The following is a 20,528-nucleotide window of genomic DNA, read 5'->3' as shown; positions in this document are numbered from 1 at the left end:
TTAAATCTTTTCCCTGGGCTTCTGTTTTTCATGACAATTTACTTTTTACAGGTTGAACAGACTCTAGAAGAACTTATTTTCGGTTACGTACCCTGTCCCTGGTGAGCATCTGAGCTCTGTTCTTGTGCACGATCTTGATAATCCCTGGAGGCTGAACCCATGCTTCTCCGTCCACCTGCACTGGGACTCCCTCGTCACCAAAGATAGTGATCTTTACTGTACGGCACTGAAACAAAGCGAGTTATTTGAGAGTACAACTCATCTGACACTCAATCTTGTTGTATTCAAAGTTGACTCTTAGTCCATTCTGTGGAATGGGATGTTATGCTTTTCCACATAGGATGACACAGTAACAACTGGAATAACAAGAAAGCCCATTATTTTATAGATGAATATACAGCGTACGAGTCATTGGAATAGCTTCTCAACAGCCCAAGCGGTGAGGGCTTCTCAGCTGGCATTAGTGGTAAAGAACCTGTCTGCCAATGCAGGAGATTTATGAGACACAGGTCTGATCCCTGGGTCGGGAAGATCCCCTGGAGGAGGGCATGGCAACCCACTCCAGTATTTGGGCCTGGAGAATTCCATGGAGAAAGGAGGCTGGCGGGCTACAGTCCATAGTGTTGCACAGAGTCAGACACAACTGAATCACCTTAGCACGCACATGCACACAAGTAGTGAAGTCAGGTTTGGGTAGGGAAACCAACCTGGGCGATTCGATGGTGCTGCAGTTTAATGACCCTTGAAACGGCCATTTGCACGCTGTCAAATATTGCAACGACTTCTAGGATCTTGTCATCAAATGATGGTGCAGCAAATATCTGAAAGAAAAACCACATTACACTTTCACTAATACAGTTAAGGTTTAAATGAAGTGGCCCACCAAGCAATGTAAACCCTGCAACATATATATTTTTTAAAATATATAAAAATAGGAAGCAGAAAAGTAAGCAAATATTATCAGCAAATGATACTTCAAGGACAAAATCACTGAAGAGAGCTTAAAATAAACTTAATAAAGGTTTGAAAACCCATGGATATAATACTCATGCCCCTCTTATAAAGCAATCTTGACAGGAGTAAACTAATATATTTCCAAATGATTCATCTTGGTGTGTGTGTGTGTGTCTGTGTGTGTGTCTGTGTGTGTGTGTGTGTACTGTGCTCAGTCGTGTCTGACTCTTTGCAACCCCATGGACTGTAACCCGTCAGGTTGCTCTGTCCATGGAATTTTCCAGGCAAGAATACTGGAGCGCATTATCACTTCCTACTTAGGGAATCTTCCTGACCCAGGGATGAAATCTGCGTCTCTTGTTTCTCCTGCATTGGCAAGAAGATTCTTTACCACTGCACCACCCAGAAAGCCCCATCTTGGCATGAGATGTACTAAATATCTGTTCATACATAACTCAGGTATCTCAATTAAATGATGCATGTAACTTTAGGAAACTTTAAAATTTCAGAATGTGATGCAGATTTCAGAAAAGTAAAGATAATGCCCACCACTGCGCCACCTGGAAAGCCCCGTCTTGGTATAAGATGTATTAAATATCTGTTCATACATAACTCAGGTATCTCAATAAAGTGATGCATGTAATTTCAGGAAACTTCAAAATTTCAAAAAGTGATGCAGATTTCATAAAATTAAAGGTAATGAACATGGAAATTGCAATCGGGTTCACTTGGTATATTTTAAAGGAAATTTTTCAAGGTGTTACAAGCGGTGTCTGTATGTGCTTTATTATATACCTTACTACAATTTTTTAGGGCATTTAAGAACATGAAAAGAAATCTCAGAAGATGAAAACACGTGGGCTTACTTTGCTTTGATGTTAAATGTATTTTCACAAAATTAACCTAAAAACTTTAAATTTCAGCTCTATTACTTTGTTCCTTTTACTCCCTCTTTTTACTGTATCATACATAATTATGCCTCTGAAAAAATATTCAATGTAAAGTAGTACCATAATTAAAACTTTTACTGAAAATCTCAGGACACAAATTTGGGAACTTTTTGTTATCAGACTGCCTGGTTTTAAACTCTGTCTCCTCCACTTATGAATTGTGTAAACTTGTGTCAGTTTCTTCATTGATAAAATTTAGATAAAAATTGTGGCTATTCATATGATAATCTCAATAGATGCAGAAAAAGCCTTTTACAAAATTCAGCACCCATTTATGATTAAAACTCTTTAAAAAATGGGCACAGAAGGAACCTAGTAAAGCCATATATGATAAGCCCACAGTAAACATTATTCTCAATGGTGAAAAACTGAAAGCATTTCCTCTAAGATCAGGAATAAGACAAGGATGTCCATTCTTGCCACTATTATTCAACATAGTTTTGGAAATCCTAGCTATAGGAATCAGAGAAGAAAAAGAAATAAAAGGAATCCAGATTGTAAAAGAAGAAGTAAAGCTCTCACTGTTTGAAGATGACATGATACTATACATAGAAAACCCTGAAGATATTATCAGAAAATTGCTAGAGCTAATCAGTAAATTTAGCAAAGTCGCAAGATACAAAATCAATACACAGAAATCATTTGCATTCCTATATACTAACAATGAAATATCAGAAAGAAAAACTGAGGAGTCAATCCCATTCACCATTGCAACAAAAAGAATAAAATGTCTAGGAATAAACCTACCTAAGGAGACAAAAGAACTGTATACATAAAATTGTAAAACACTGATGAAAGAAATCAAAGATGACATAAACAGATGGAGGGATATTCCATGTTCCTGGGTAGGAAGGATCAATATTGTGACAACGACTATACTACCAAACGCAATCTACAGATTCAGTGCGATCCCTATCAAATTACCAATGGCATTTTTCACAGAACTAGAACAAAAAATTTCACAATTCATATGAAACACAAAAGACCCCAAATAGCCAAAGCAGTCTTGAGGAAGAAGAATGGAGCTGGAGGAATCAACCTTCCTGACTTCAGATTACCACTACAAAGCTACAGTCATCAAGACAGTATGGAACTGGCATAACAACAGAAATATAGACCACTGGAACAAGATAGAAAGCCCAGAAATAAGCCCATACACCTATGGGTACCTTACTTTTGACAAAGGAGGCAAGAATATACAACGGAGAAAAAACAGCCTCTTCAATAAGCAGTGCTGGGGAAACTGGACAGCTACATGTAAAAGAATGAAATTAGAACACTTCCTAACACCATACACAAAGATAAAGTCAAAATGGATTAAAGACCTAAATGTAAGACCAGAAACTATAAAACTCTTAGAGGAAAACATAGGCAGAACACTTGATGACATAAATCAAAGCAAGATCTTCTATGACCCACCTCCTAGAGTACTGGAAATACAAACAAAAGTAAACAAGTGGGACCTGATTAAACTTAAAAGCTTTTGCACAGGAAAGGCAACTATAAACAAGGTGAAAAGACAAACCTTAGAATGGGAGAAAATAATAGCCAATGAAACAATTGACAAAGGATTAATTTCCAAAATATACAAGCAGCTCATACAACTCAATGCCAGAAAAATAAACAATCTAATCAAAAAGTGAGAAAAAGATTTAAACAGACATTTCACCAAAGAAGACAAACAGATGGCTAACAAACACATGAAAAGATGCTCAACATCGCTCCTTATTAGAGAAATGCAAATCAAAATTACAATATATCAGCTCACACCAGTCAGAATGGCCATCATCAGAAAGTCTACATACAATAAATGCTAGAGATGGTGTGGAGAAGAGGGAACCCTCTTGCACTGTTGGTAGGAGTGTAAATTGGTGCAGCCACTATGGAAGACAGTATGGAGATTCCTTTAAAAACTAGGAATAAAACCACCATACGACCCAGCAATCCCATTTCTAGACATATACCAAAGACATATATGTGAGGAAACCAAAATTGAAAAAAACACATGTATCCCTATGTTCATTGCAGCACTATTTACAATAGCTAGAACATGGAAGCAGATGTTCTGTAGATGTTTATCAACAGATAAATGGATAAAGAAGCTGTTTTACATACACAAAATGGAATATTACTCAGCCATAAAAAAAGAACAACTTTGAGTCAGTTCTAATGAGGTGGATGAACCTAGAGCCTATTATACAAAGTGAAGTAAGTCAGAAAGAGAAAGATAAATATCATATACTAATACATATATATGAAATCTAGAGAGATGGTACTGATGAATTTATTTGCAAGGCAGCAATGGAGAAACAGAGACAGAGAAGAGACATGGGGAGAGGGAAAGAAAGGGTGAATGTATGAAGACAGCAACGTGGAAACTTACATCACCATATGTAAACTAGATAGCCAATGGGAATTTGCTGTATGACTCAGGGAACTCAAACAGGGGCTCTGTATCAACCTAGAGGAGTGATCAGGAGGAGCTTGGGAGGAGGTTCAAGAGGGAGGAGACATATGTACACCTATGGTTGATTCATATTGCTGTTTGACAGAAAACAATAAAATTCTGTAAAGCAATTATCCTTCAAATAAAAAATAAATACATTTATTTTTTAAATGTGGGTTATTAAGTTATGAATGTGAAACTCTCAGAAAACTGTCTGCCTACCTAGTAGGAGTTCAAGAAACATTAGCTTTATTTATCTCAATCTCACTGATTTCTTCTTGAAATATTTAAGAGTGATGATGGGCTGACAAATAACTGGTTGCTAATTTAAATTTCTATACTCCAATAGGATTGGAATATATTCATATTATGAAAATTACAAATATTTTCCAATTTATTTTATACCTTAATCCCTGCCTGCACATCTAAGAGCTCTGAGAAATTGGTTCAGTGAGAGCCACTACATCATAAGCCTCAAATCAAAGGGCCTATCATTCGGTGTATATGACTCTTCAAAGACCATGGTAAACTTTCCAGTTTTATTGTTATATATGCGTTAATAAGTGTGTCAACTCTCATCTTTAGCACAACTGCATTTCTTAGGTTGTATTTTTTCTTTTTTAATAAAGGAGAGTATAAAAACAAAAATAACCATATTCCTCAATGGCCAAGTGAGCCCTTTGACATTTCTAAAAATTAAAACAGTAATAAAATACAAATTTAGAAAAGTAAAGGTACAGAAAAGTATTTTGGTAGGCAGAATAATATTCCCTTCCCTGCCTTCCAAAATGCCCATGTCCTCATTCCTGGAACCCGGGAATGTCACCTTACACGGCAAAAGAGCCTTTGCAGATGTGATTAAATTAGGAACCTTGAGATGGGGAGATTATCCTGGATGACTGGGGTGGGCCCAGTGTAATCACGGAAGTCATTATAAGTGGAAGCAGGAGGCAGAAGAGATCAGAGTGATGCAACGTGACAAGGACTCAACCGCCTCCATCAGCTATGGGGATGGAGGGAGGGACCTCATGCCAAGGAATGTGGGCAACTTCTAGACAGAGCAAGGGAATACTTACATCATCTTCTTTAGTTCCACCCCAAAAGTTAGTGCCTCCGGCATAGCTGGGGATGTTCAGCACTGCTATTCCTTGCAGACTGGGGAGAGGGATATACTGCCCGTCACACTGTAAAGTCAAAAGCTGAGAGGTCAGATCAAAAGAGCAAAACCACAAGTTTGGAAGACAGCAGAAGACCAAAGGCAAAGGACAATGGAGGAAAGTGGTGGTGACGTCAGCTTTCCTGTAAATATGTTCCTACACATTATCTTATTCTTTAATTTAAAAAATTTTACAGAGTAAATAATTATTTATTTACAGAAGTTGTTACAGAAAAACAAATTGAAAAAAAGTGTTTTATAAACCAACCTCAGTGTTCACTGATGGATAAATGGATTAAAAATGTGATATATATACATATATATACATATATATATATATCACATATATATAAAATATGCTGTGCTATGCTTAGTTGCTCAGTTGTGTCTGACTCTTTGCGACCCTATGGACTTTATCCCACCAGGCTCCTCTGTCCATGGGATTCTCCAGGCTGGAGTGGGTTGCCATTTCCGTTTCGAGGGGCTCTTCCCGACCCAGGGATCGAAACCCGTGTCTCCTGTACTAGCAGGCAGATTCTTTACTACTGAGTCACACATGAGTAAGTTCTTGCTGAAGAGAAGGTTTTAGCCTTTGTTTTGAAAGCAAGGAGTCTGCAGATGTCATACTTAAAACAGGTGCTGTATTTTCACTAATTCTCAAATTAAACTAATTAAAAATTAAAAAATAATTAACATAATTTTATTAAAATTCCATTTTAATGCCCAATGAAAATGATCTTCAACCTTTAGAACAAATGAGAATCTGGTCTGAACCCACTTTTCAAAAATTTTAAGTAAGTGCGAATACTTCCTAACACTAACCTCCACGAGGTGTTTTCAACCTTTCCTTTCCTTTGCAGGACAACATAGTCAAAGGCTCACACTGTATCTGGGCGCCTAGGGCAGTTCCCGGCACACAGCAGGTGCTCAGTGAGTGTTTGATAAATGAATGAACAGAAAGTATTTAGTTGAATAATAAACCTTTTCTGAACTCAACTGAACAAATATTTTTGTGTGCTTTAGAAAAAAGTCATATGAGTCACAAAGGAAATGGAAAAATGATATCTTCATAAATATAAAAGGAATACTAAAAAAATTCAGAGCAGTCCTTAAAGATTTTATCAATGAACATACTATTTGCAAGCATAATACGGAATAAGACGAAAATGTCAAAAGCTCCATAAGCTTTGCTGAATTTAACAAACATGCATTAGGAAAACACCAGGGTTAAGAGCTTAATGTCCATTTCATATAGTCTCAGGGAAAGTATGAGCAGTACAGATTCAATAAATTAAGGTCACCTGATTCAACTGTTTCTTTCAGATTCAGGAGTAAACTCAGGAGTGTTATATTTTTTGTATAATCTTCTCTAATCTCATATTTCCACTTGTTCATGATGCTGCAAAATGCTTTAAAACTGCAGTCACACTTTTTTTCTGATCAGTGTTTGCTTTTCAGCTCCTTTCATTAGGAACTATGGGAAGACAGGGGGCCTGTTTGGAATCCTGTCACTTATTTGGTCAAATGCCTTAGACTTTCAGAGATTCATTTTGCTCATTGGGAAAATGGGCTAATAATACTTTGTCCACAGGGTGGCCAACAAGGTACGGGATGGGAAAACATCTACAGCATCTAGTGGGGAATCAGTAGATGTCTTTTTTCAGTTATATTACAAATTAATGTTTTACAGGGAAAAAAACTGGAGTTGAAGTTTTGGCTTCTCCAGGTACCAACTGCTTGATCTTAGTTAGGTAAGTGACTTAAAATGAAATAATAATACTTGCCTCATAAAGAATAATAACTCTCATAAAGTTTAAATATTAAACATAATATGTAGAAAGCATTCAGGAAGCTTCAATTATTATTTTTGTTGCTGTTTGGTCACTCAGTTGTGTCTGACTCTCTTCTGACCCCACGGACAGTAGCCCGCCAGGCCCTTCTGTCCACGGGTTCTCCAGGCAAGAATACTAGAGTGGGTTGCCATTTCCTGCTCCAGGGGATCTTCCCAACCCAGGGATTGAAACTGCGTCTCCTGCATTGGCAGGCAGATTCTTTATTACTGAGCCACCAGGGAAGCCCTCAATTATTATACAACATGACTTAAAATGTAGCTATAGTCATTATTATTGAATGAACTAAATAAAGATAGAAATTACTATAAGCCAATTTTAACAAATTATGGAAACAACTGTTGTGAGACTATGGGAATATGTGAAATTACAAAAAAAGTGAATTAAACAACTCTTTGTTATATTTTATTAAGGATTACAGGTGAACATTGTTTTTCTCCTTCATGTATCTTGGTATTTAAAGGCCTCAAAACAGTATTTGATCATTACTTCACTTAAAATCTAGAACAAGCTGCTTGATGCATGTAAATTAGGTATATCTGGACAAAAAAGTCATCTTTAGGAAAAAATTTGAATCTTAATGACATTTTTCATTCATAGGTCAAAGGTATTTCTGCTCTACAAATTGCAAAATTTGATATTACATTATTCTATGTTTCTGGCATTCCCATGATTGTAGAGAGGATTCTAAATGTCATTCAAAGGTTCTAAATCTTCAGTACCTATCAGATTCACAGGGTATATGGCTTGAGAAACAGGGTTTATATTTGCATAATTCTTTACAGTTTAAACTGTGATTTCTCATATCAATGAATTATAATTCTGCACATAAGCATTATTTTATCCATTTTGCCATTGGAAAAGCCAAGGCCAAGGTCTTTGCTTTGTGCAAACTCAAAGTCAACACATGACTTCTATACAACACAACAGGGGAAGGCAGACTCCTGAGCAAAAAGCTGAGGTTTTTTGGCCAGTGACTGGCACTTGATGAAAAGGGATCTTTCTGAGAAAAATTCCCTAAGCCCTGCGTCTCTCTTCTCTACCTTTATCCTAAGTGATCCAACATCAAGGAAATTAATTTTTCAACAATGGACCTTCCATGGTCCTCAGGAGTAGCAGGCGTTTTGTTTGTTTATTTTTAACTATAGCAAAAAATTCTCTTAATTTTTCTACTTTACCTTTTGTGCATATTATCAAGATGCTTTCACCTATCTTGTTTTCCTAAATTTACTTTCCTTTTAATCACTGAATATAAACTTCTGTATCAGGTCAGAATTATATCAAGTTCTGAATCTGAGGTTCAAAAACCAAGGGTCCATGGTTAGATTCACTGTCTGTTAACTACAATGGTAAAAACATATCTCTTATAGTCAGCAATCTCTGAAATCTAGCAATGCACTCAATTATAAATGTAGACAACAAACCACACATTGGCAATACAGTACTTGTGACTTCATCACAGTAGAAACCAATATTCTGTATTATATTACAGACATTTCGGATATCTTTTAGTATCATTTATGTTCATCATTACTTCAAAAGTAAGGTAAAAGTGTGAAGTGTTAGTCGCTTAGTTGTGTCTGACTCATTGCAACCCATAGACTGTAGCCCACCAGGTTCATCTGTTCATGGAATTCTCCAGGCAAGAATACCGGAGTGGGTTGCCATTCCCTTGTCCAGGGGATTTTCCTGACCCAAGGATTGAACCTCTTCTATATTGCAGGAAGATTCTTTACTATCTGAGCCACCAGGGAAGCCCACACTTACTATTATATATACCATTAGATTTTTGTCATTTGATGTAGCAATAAAGAAACAAATATATCACTCTACAATGCTTTAAAAATATTTTGTTAATTTATTTCAATATTATTTTATTTTGTGTCTATATATATTTAAAGAGTGCTTTAAAAACAATATTCCGAGAAGGGGTCCATAGTTTTTAATAGCATGCCAAAGGGTTCACAGATCAAAAAGTGTTAAGAACCTCTGCTTAATGGAGATTACAAAGCAGCTGCGTAGGATATTGTTCAGAATTTGGACCATCAATCAAAAAGGACAGAAACAGAACTTCTGAAGACCTGAAGGCTCTCCTAGAAATAAAGCAATCCAGTCATTCTCATTCTGGATAGTTCCCCAAATCCTAAAGATGGCCAGCTATGGGTCTTGACCACACAACACTTAACAAATTATGTAAATGATCATTTGCCTGTCTGTTTCCCTCTCAAGTCAGGGCCAGGACCTGTGCAAGCTTATGGGGCTAACAAAAACTTCTTACCCATCCTTAAGCAGAGTGTAGCTGACTAGAGGACATGAATAAGGAAAATGATTATACAGGCAATCCATAGGCAAGAACCCAAGTTAAGCAATGGATGGGGTGGCCAACAATAGCATTTACAGAGTATGAGCCTTCCTGATTTTGTACCTTTTCAGCCAGTAACATCTATCTTCATTTCATAAGCAATGATAAATCAAACCAGTGGATGATGTAGCTGTCCTCTAGAGTGGCAGGTAAAATAGGTTTATTTTTGCTAGGACATTTAGTTGATAATGAATGAGCCAGACACGTCTCTAGTCCAAATTTCATTACTAAGATAACAACTAAAATAAAAAACATTCCGTTTAATTCATTGAGCTGTCAACTTAAGATTTGTCCTGGTGGCTCAGACAGTAAGGAGTCTGCCTGTAATGCAGGAGACCTGGGGTTCGATCTCTGGGTTGGGAAGATCTCTTGGAGAAGAAAATAGCAACCCAATCTAGTATTCTCGCCTTGAGAATCCCATGGACTGAGGAGTGTGGCGGGCTACAGTCCATGGGGTTGCCAAGAGTTGGAGAAAACTGAGCGACTACCAATTTCCCTTTCACTGTATGCAGTCTATACCTCAACTTAAAATATCTGGTTATAAAAAGATCCAAGATAGGAAAGACAAGCCTATCATCATAAACAGTGAGCTCTGGAACAAAGGTGAAGGAAAATAATACTCTAAAAATAAGTACACTTCTCGGGCTTCCCTGGTGTCTTAGTCGGTAAAGAATCTGCCTTCAATGCTGGATCCTGGGTTGGGAAGATCCCCTGGAGGAGGAGATGGCAACCCACTCCAATATTCTTGCCTGGAGAATCCCCATGGACAGAGGAGCCTGGTGGGCTACAGTCCATGGGTTTGCAAAAAGTCAGACATGACTGAGCGGCTAAGCACACACATACACAGCAGACTTCTCAGAGCCATGTCCTCTATCTTCTTTTTCCTGTTACCAGATTAAAGAACTTTTGCTGTCCTTATCATCCTATTTAAATTAGAAAAAAAAAAAAAAACTAGAAAATGTAAATGCTCAGAATCTCTTTTGATTTTATTAACTTGTTGTTAGAATTAACTGGAACAAAGTATACATTTAACTTAAAAACTATTTATTGTGAATGGTATTTTCAGAGATTTGTGAAACTTCAGGCATTATAGAATCAAGTCAGAATTTAGAAACTTAAATGAAAAAAAATCTGATAAAAATGCTTTCCTGGGAGGGAGGTTCCAGAGGGAGGGGGCATATGTATACCCTATGGCTGATTAATGGTGATGTATGGCAGAAACCAACACAACAATGTAAAGCAATTATCCTCTAATTAAAAATAAATAAATTTTAAAAATGTTATCCTGTGTATGTACACACTTCCATGGTCTGGCCTTTTCACGGGGAACCTCAATTTCATAGAAGCATCTAAATTTCAGGATCTAATGATAATGGTAATTAAGCGTATCACTCATATCCAGTGTCTAATACCTCCTTTGGCATAAAGTAGAAAACCACATTAATTTTTTTTTCCTCCAGTGTTTAAGCACTATTCAAGAGAATAAAGTGTGCCCTAAATGTCCTAAGTGTTAGTCACTTAGTCATGTCCAACTCTTTGCGACCCCTTGGTCTGTCCATGGAATTCTTCTAGGCAAGAACACTGGAGTGGGTAGCCATGCCCTTTTCCAGGGGATCGTCCCAACCCAAGGTTCAAACTGGAATCTCCTGCAGTGCAGGCAGATTCTTTACCATCTGAGCTACCAGGGGAGCCCATTCAAGAGAACAGTTAAGGCCAAATCAGCTCCACAAATAAACCTTGCAAGATAATCTGAAATTTCTTTACTATCAAGATGAACTTACTTCGAGTTGAACCCTCTGTTCCAAATTCTTGTATGATCTTTGTAATAATTCCCGAGTTCCAAGGACTCCATACCACATCAAGTTTTTAGTTCGGCTCCTGAAAATAAACATAGGCGGAGAATTTCTGTAACTATTATTTATTTACCCTTTAAACGCAGAGTGAGCCAAAGAGGTAATAAATGAAATTAAAGTAAAATTGCCTTTGTGTAATTACATTATCACTATTATCCAAATTACCTGCATTTTTCAGGGTGCTCCTCTCTCTTATTATTAAATTCTAATGAAATTTTTGCATCTAATCCAATCCCAAAGTAATTGTTCATGACACATTTTTCTGAATAGCCATCTCTACAATAAGGAAAAGTATGTGAAAGTCAATTTCAGGTTCATAACAACAATTACAATTTGCACACAAAATAACACTTGACACCATTTAAGCTTACATTTCCTATGAAAAGGGGAAAGTTTACTAGGAATCATTTCCTATTTATGTGCCATGCGCATGTCCCAGTGTGTCTTAAATTTCAGAACAAGTGACCTAAAGGGACTGTGGGCAGGGGAAGTGGAGACAGTAGTGGTAATGCTTTTTCTATTAATTGTAACAAAATCTTAGTTCTTCTACTTCCTATGTAAGCCCCTCACTACATACACAAATTAGAGGGCCTCACAGTCAGATGCTAATACTCTTTTTTTGGTCAGAAAGTCTCCTCCACACTTGTACTTTTATTGAGTATTTATTAAGCAGAAAACAACTAAATTAGTCCCTTCTTCTAGGCGCTTTAAAAAAGTACAAAGGAGTGTAGCACACTCCTTCAGGAGTGTCATTAGAGAAATGAGACATAAAAAAGCAAAGTTAAATATGGAAGTAAAACAAAGTATCAGTACATATTGAACAACTGATGTTTTAAAGGAATTTTAAGAAGGGAAGGGATCAGTATGAGCCAGAAACTCCCTGAAATAAGTAAACCTTGACGTTGAAAGATGGAAGAATTGGCAAGGCTGAGAAAAAATGAGGTGAAAGGAATAGCAAAATTACAATTATGAAGGCAGTGATGAATAAAACATTCCAGGGAAAAGTGTATACAGCTGCGACTCACTTTGCCACTGGGTTGGTATCCGAGACTACAAGCTGGAAGGGACCTACCTTAGATCATGAAAACCACTGTATTTCACATATGTTCATGTATTCATCACCATCAACTTTTGAAATTTTCTGATGATTCTTTTTTTGGATGGGGGACTATTTTTATTGTAATGTATTTAAAATGTTACCATTCAAATAAAACAGAAACAAGGAAAGCCAAAACAAAATATATGCAAAAGTATATTCTTACACTGAATCTGGATCTGGGTCAATAAATGGCGTGGCACCAAAAGGGTCAATATTTGCTAGCAACATTTTGTTGATAATAGAACTTCCAGCAATTGAGGCAGCTAGTCCCGCTCTTAAACCTGGCCAGGAAAAAAATACAGGAGGACACGTTAAGAGAAGACAGTAACAGCCGATACATTGTTTTTAGTTTTCATCAGAAACATCTTGCTCCCAAAGCATGGAGCAAAATGTCTCTATGCTTTTCAGTGTTTGTTCTCATTAATCAAAACTAAGAATTATGATATTGGTAAATACAAGGTTTCTGATGCTCCTTTTTATGATCTATTGTCATAAAAAGTGAAAGAGATAAGGACCTAAATAGGAGTCTCTTCGTGACAGTTTCTCATTGACCATCAATGATTCTGTAATTTCAACAAGTAACCGCTGCTTCCTTTTCATTAGCAAAGAAGGCAGGGAAGGGAGTCTGTAAGGAATTTACAATAAAGGCCGAATTATCCAGAATGTCACAAAGTTAACATTTTCACACTCTTGATGCACAGACAATAATACTCAAGTAAAAATGCTGACGTCCAAGGGTGAAAGCTCAGTGTTGGTGTCAAGAATAAGTAGTAAAATATTAAACCCAGGTATTTATGGATTTTAGAAGAATACAGCCTTGAACATAAAAATGAAGCATCTTACCTCTAAATATGCAAAACTTCAAATTCATTTCAACAACTAGTTAGCTTTCTACTAACTAGTTATAGTATTCAAAGCTAATGAGTTTTATGATTTACCAAACCAAATGTTAAGGCCAGAAGCACTAAGGAATAAGGACCCCAGGGAAGAGACAGACAAAAAGGAAAGAATAGTGAAGAAAAATAGGTTTTGCAATCAAGAAACACTAGGAAATTAGGAAACAAAGTCCTTTCTTTAGCTAACATTCCTTTCTTCAACAAAGTGCTCCTCTTAGAAATATTCATTATTTTAGTTACAAAGGTTAGCTGATTATCAAATAATCAAGATTAACTGTATTCTGTCATTTACTCTCATAGTTTCGAATATACAGCGGTTATGCCAGTTCCCTTTACGTCTAAATAAATAAATAAATGAACAAAACAACCATGCTGGTGAGAGAATAACGGCTTGAAAAGATGAAGAGTCATATTTCAGATGCCCCAAAGAAAAGCACTGTATTTTCTAAAATGTTTTAAGGTTAGCCATATGTACAGCTTCCATCCAGAAGGGTCCAGGTTTGAAGAGAGATAGGACTTCTAGACACAGAATCCTTTCCGGAACCAAATGTGTCCTGGATTTATCATTTATACTTTAATATTTTCACTAAGATATAATTCACATACCATAAAATTCACCCCTTTAAAGTATGTAACTAAGTTTTACATACACAAAGTTGTTCAATGATCATTACTACCTGATTCAGAACTTTTTATTACCACTGAAAGAAACCCCATATGGGTTTGCAGTTATTTTCCATTCCTTCCAGGGCCCCCAGGTCTCAGATCCTGGAAACCACTAAGCCACGAAAGTTCTCTTTCTCTATAGACTAGACTCTTCTGGAGATGTCATGTAAATGGAATCATATAATATGTGCCTTTCTGTGTTGAGCTTCTTTCGCTTGGCATAATGTTTTCAAGGGTAATTATGTTATAGCATATATCAGTGGTTCATCATTTTTAATCACTAATATTCCATTGTATGGTCACAGCGTATTTTGTTTCTCCACTCATCAACTGATGAATATTGGGTTGTTTCCACTTTTTGACTATTATAGTACGGTGAAGTCGCTCAGTCGTGTCCGACTTTGTGATCCCATGGACTGTAGTCTACCAGGCTTCTCTGTCCATGGGATTTTCCAGGCAAGAGTACTAGAGTGGGTTGCCATTTCCTTCTCCAGGGGATCTTCCTGACCCAGGGATCGAACCCAGGTCTCCTGCATTGCAGGCAGACGCTTTACCCTCTGAGCCACAAGAAGCTCTATTATAAACAATATATGACTATTACAAACAATAATAAAGTCTCCAAATATTACTCTTGAATTGTGATACACCTTTAAAAAATCATTTGTAGAAGAGATTGATTTTTAGAGTGTAATCTAGGTTCCAAAGTACTCTGGAATAAATTTGGAAAGTTTTCACTAAGGCAAACAAATGGTACTTAAGGAGATCTCTGAGACACTTATCCTAAATCCCAAGCCCTTATCAGGGCTGAAACAGATGCCTCGGACATTCCAAAACGATGCAGTATTATCAGTCTAAAAATAACTGTAGATACTTGTGCTTAAAACTAAGAGGAAGGCTGTAAGGATACTTTAAAGTTGGTTAAATACAAGATCAAATTTACCTTAGGACTTAAATTCAGATTCCTGGGTTCCATTCTAGAGCTACTCAATCAAAATTTCTCAGGTCAGGGGCCAGGAATATGCTTTCTAAGAGTTACAGACAATTCTTAAACACACCACAGTCTAAGGATCTGGACTTTGAATAATGAAAGTACTAAGAACACTTTCTTAAAGGAACACATTTATGAGCACATTTCTATAAAGTTCAGGAAGATGAGTACTTATACATTTTCACAGAAACACTTAAAAATACACCATGTTTCAGAGTCAGTACTACCTGGGCAAATTATTCTGGTATTGAGCACAGGGAGGTTTTCCTTGCTGGCTGCCACAGGGGCACCAGGGCCAGAGTCAGTTTGGGAACGACCAGCCCGGCCATCCGGAGACCGAGGTGCACCTTTAACTGTGGGCAAAAAGTCCAGATTAAAAACAGATGCTGATAAAGCTGTTTTAAAAAACAAGCAAGTCTCTATACACTTGATGACATAAAATAATTTCATACATGTTTAATCAGTCGAACTGAAAATATTACCTTGTGTTTACTTTTCTTTTTTTTTTTTTTACCATTTTCTATTCATTTTCTTGGGATTTACCATGCGGAAGGAATGTGTCACAGGTAGCTGTATTGATCTCTCATTTGAAATAGATGATGATCAATAGGATCAGACGGTAAACTATCTGCCTACAATGCAGGAGACCAGGGCTTGATCCCTGGGTCAGGACGATTCCCTGGGGGAGGGCATGGCAACTCACTCCAGTACTCTTGCCTGGAGAATCCCCATGGACAGAGGAGCCTGGTGGACTAGAATCCATGGGGGTCACAAAGAGTCGGACACGACTGGGCAACTAACATTTTTACTTTTCACCATAATTAAAGGTCTATCCCACATTGAAGGTCAGGAAGGGTGGTGGTGAGGAGATACCCCTCGTCCAAGGTAAGGAGCAGCAGCTGCACTTTGCTGGAGCAGCCGTGAAGAGATACCCCACGCCCAAGGTAAGAGAAACCCAAGTAAGACGGTAGGTGTTGCAAGAGGGCATCAGAGGGCAGACACACTGAAACCATACTCACAGAAAACTAGTCAGTCTAATCACACTAGGACCACAGCCTTGTCTAACTCAATGAAACTAAGCCATGCCCGAGGGGCAACCCAAGACGGGCGGGATCATGATGGAGAGATCTGACAGAATGTGGCCCACCGCAGAAGGGAATGGCAAACCACTTCAGTATTCTTGCCTTGAGAATCCCATGAACAGAACGAAAAGGCAAAATGATAAGATACTGAAAGAGGAACTCCCCAGGTCAGTAAGTGCCCAATATGCTACTGGAGATCAGTGGAGAAATAACTCCAGAAAGAATGAAGGGATGGAAAAACAATACCAAAGCAAAAACAGTACCCAGCTGTGGATGTGACTGGTGATAGAAGCAAGGTCTGACGCTGTAAAGAGCAATATTGCATAGGAACCTGGAATGTCAGGTCTATGAATCAAGGCAAATTGGAAGTGGTCAAACAAGAGATGGCAAGAGTGAATGTCGACATTCTAGGAATCAGCGAGCTAAAATGGACTGGAATGGGTGAATTTAAATCAGGTGACCATTATATCTACTACTGCAGGCAGGAATCCCTCAGAAGAAATGGAGTAGCCATCATGGTCAACAAAAGAGTCCAAAATGCAGTACTTGGATGCAATCTCAAAAACAACAGAATGATCTCTGTTCATTTCCAAGGCAAACCATTCAATATCCAGTAATCCAAGTCTATGCCCCAACCAGTAACGCTGAAGAAACTGAAGTTGAACAGTTCTATGAAGACCTACAAGACCTTTTAGAACTAACACTCAAAAAATATGTCCTTTTCATTATAGGGGACTGGAATGCAAAAGTAGGAAGTCAAGAAATACCTGAAGTAACAGGCAAATTTGGCCTTGGAATATGGAATGAAGCAGGGCAAAGACTAATAGAGTTTTGCCAAGAAAATGCACTGGTCATAGCAAACACCCTCTTCCAACAACACAAGAGAAGACTCTACACATGGACATCACCAGATGGTCAACACCGATTTCAGATTGATTATGTTCTTTGCAGCCAAAGATGGAGAAGCTCTATACAGTCAATAAAAACAAGACCGGGAGCTGACTGTAGCTCAGATCATGAACTCCTTATTACCAAATTCAGACTTAAATTGAAGACAGTAGGGAAAACCACTAGACCATTCAGGTATGACCTAAATCAAATCCCTTATGATTATACAGTGGAAGTGAGAAATAGATTTAAGGGACTAGATCTGATAGATAGAGTGCCTGATGAACTATGGAATGAGGTTCGTGACATTGTACAGGAGACAGGGATCAAGACCATCCCCATGCAAAAGAAATGCAAAAGAGCAAAATGGCTGTCTGGGGAGGGGAGGCCTTACAAATAGCTGTGAAAAGAAGAGAAGTGAAAAGCAAAGGAGAAAAGGAAAGATGTAAGCATCTGAATGCAGAGTTCCAAAGAATAGCAAGAAGAGATAAGAAAGCCTTCCTCAGCGATCAATGCAAAGAAATAGAGGAAAACAACAGAATGGGAAAGACTAGAGATCTCTTCAAGAAAATCAGAGATACCAAGGGAACATTTCATGCAAAGATGGGCTCGATAAAGGACAGAAATGGTATGGACCTAACAGAAGCAGAAGATATTAAGAAGAGATGGCAAGAATACACAGAAGAACTGTACAAAAAAGATCTTCATGACCCAGATAATCATGATGGCGTGATCACTCACCTAGAGCCAGACATCCTGGAATGTAGAGGAGGTGATGGAATTCCACTTGAGCTATTACAGATCCTAAAAGATGATGCTGTGAAAGTGCTGCACTCAATATGCCAGCAAATTTGGAAACCTCAGCAGTGGCCACAGGACTGGAAAAGGTCAGTTTTCATTCCAATCCCAAAGAAAGGCAATGCCAAAGAATGCTCAAACTATCGCACAATTGCACTCATCTCACACGCTAGTAAAGTAATGCTCAAAATTCTCCAAGCAAGGCTTCAGCAATATGCGAACCATGAACTTCCTGATGTTCAAGCTGGTTTTAGAAAAGGCAGAGGAACCAGAGATCAAATTGCCAACATCTGCTGGATCATGGAAAAAGCAAGAGAGTTCCAGAAAAACATCTATTTCTGCTTTATTGACTATGCTAAAGCCTTTGACTGTGTGGATCACAATAAACTGTGGAAAATTCTTCAAGAGATGGGAATACCCAACCACCTGACCTGCCTCCTGAGAAATCTGTATGCAGGTCAGGAAGCAACAGTTAGAACTGGACATGGAACAGACTGCTTCCAAATAGGAAAAGGAGTACGTCAAGGCTGTATATTGTCACCCTGCTTATTTAACTTATATGCAGAGTACATCATGAGAAACGCTGGACTGGAAGAAGCACAAGCTGCAATCAAGATTGCCGGGAGAAATATCAATAACCTCAGATATGCAGATGACACCACCCGTATGGCAGAAAGTGAAGAGGAACTAAAAAGTCTCTTGATGAAAGTGAAAGAGGAGAGTGAAAAAGTTGGCTTAAAGCTCAACATTCAGAAAACGAAAATCATTGCATACAGTCCCATCACTTCATGGGAAATAGATGGGGAAACAGTGGAAACAGTGTCAGACTTTATGTTTTGGGGCTCCAAAACCACTGCAGATGGTGACTGCAGCCATGAAATTAAAAGACGCTTACTCCTTGGAAGGAAAGTTATGACCAACCTAGATAGCATATTCAAAAGCAGAAACATTACTTTGCCAACAAATGTCGGTCTAGTCAAGGCTATGGTTTTTCCTGTGGTCATGCATGGGTGTGAGAGTTGGACTGTTAAGAAAGCTGAGCACCGAAGAATTGATGCTTTTGAACTGTGGTGTTGGAGAAGACTCTTGAGAGTCCCTTGGACTGCAAGGAGATCCAACCAGTCCATTCTGAAGGAGATCAGCCCTGGGATTTCTTCGGAAGGAATGATGCTAAAGCTGAAACTCCAGTACTTTGGCCACCTGATGCGAAGAGTTGACTCATTGGAAAAGACTCTAATGCTGGGAGGCATTGGGGGCAGGAGGAGAAGGGGACGACAGAGGATGAGATGGCTGGATGGCATCACTGACTTGATGGACGTGAATCTGAGTGAACTCTGGGAGTTGGTGCTGGACAGGGAGGCCTGGCATGCTGCGATTCATGGGGTCACAAACAGTCGGACACGACTGAGCGAACTGATTGAACTGATTGAACTGAAAGGTCAATGATACTCCTAATCTGAAAGTGAGCAATCCATATTTAAAGAAAGGAAATTTTGACACCTTACAATCTTTGAAAATGGAACATATATATTGTAGTGTATATTACCAATGTAATCCTTTTCTCAAAAATGTTGAGTAAATAATCAAAGGTAATTAATGTAATTCTCAGAGGAAAAATATTATTTTTTCAAATGAAATCAATATACTTTTATGTCTCAATTAACCATTACTCAAAGAAAACAGTTCTACCATATTCTTATAAAAGCTCATTAAAAAAATTATTCCAAAACAGAATTATTCTCAAAGTAAACAAGAAAAAGAGATTTAATTCTACCTAAACTGGCACAATTTAATGGAGATCAAATAGTATCTTTAACTGATTTAGGAGCAGTTGGCAGGTGTTTAAAAGAAACAGTAATCCTCAAACTCAATTTAAAAATACTCTAAAACCTTATTATCTTTACTTTGCCTAAGACTAATTACAAACTAACTATATTAATCTTACACTCTCATCTCTCATTCAAAAACTGTCCAGTCGCACTAAGGAAAAGGAACAGAACAGAGCTCTTTTTTTTTAGACAGATGGGAGCCCTGAAACTAATTTCTTATAAAAATAACCTTTTGATATTCATCTCTGATAAAAAAAAACCAGAGAGTATTCTGGTGACCAAGATTGATGTTTCACTACAGGTAACTAAATTAATGTTTCATGGCTCTTCTTAAACATATCATTGATCATATTAATGTGTATTTTGCACATCTAAGACATACAAATAATCAACTTATTCAATGATAATATAATGAATGTGCTTCAGAAAGTTAATGATTTAACTTAGAAAACACTCCTCCGGATACTGATGCCCAATAAACTGGAATACTAGGCAAAAATTAAGAACAAATGCTGTACCATAAAGACTTGCATAATCTATGCTTATTTCAATAACAACATCTACGTCATTCTATCTCTACTTTTTGGTTTTCTTTGCAGACTACAACAGAAGCATCAAATTCATGACAGTATAGTAAGATGGGATGGGAGGTGGTTGGAAAACCAAAACCAATGAGCGCTGAAAATCCAATCCTCCAAAGAGCCATTCACT

General features: G+C 37.7%; 1 protein-coding gene across 5 annotated transcripts in view; it reads right to left on the bottom strand.

Moving 5' to 3' along the window:
• Positions 1-20,528, bottom strand: part of DGKH (diacylglycerol kinase eta) — a 213,332-nt gene that overhangs the window by 27,215 nt on the left and 165,589 nt on the right. For all 5 annotated transcript variants that reach the window (XM_061434484.1, XM_061434486.1, XM_061434485.1 and 2 more), the window contains 7 exons: positions 15,448-15,573; positions 12,834-12,951; positions 11,737-11,847; positions 11,500-11,596; positions 5,427-5,534; positions 708-821; positions 92-226 (listed from right to left, as the gene is read on the bottom strand). In XM_061434484.1, coding sequence (XP_061290468.1) covers positions 92-226; positions 708-821; positions 5,427-5,534; positions 11,500-11,596; positions 11,737-11,847; positions 12,834-12,951; positions 15,448-15,573 — 809 coding nt within the window. The remainder of the gene's footprint in view (positions 1-91; positions 227-707; positions 822-5,426; positions 5,535-11,499; positions 11,597-11,736; positions 11,848-12,833; positions 12,952-15,447; positions 15,574-20,528) is intronic.

Source organism: Bos javanicus, chromosome 12 (genome assembly GCF_032452875.1).
Source record: "Bos javanicus breed banteng chromosome 12, ARS-OSU_banteng_1.0, whole genome shotgun sequence".
Classification (NCBI taxonomy): Eukaryota; Metazoa; Chordata; class Mammalia; order Artiodactyla; family Bovidae; genus Bos; species Bos javanicus.
This window is presented reverse-complemented; position numbering and strand designations above follow the sequence as displayed.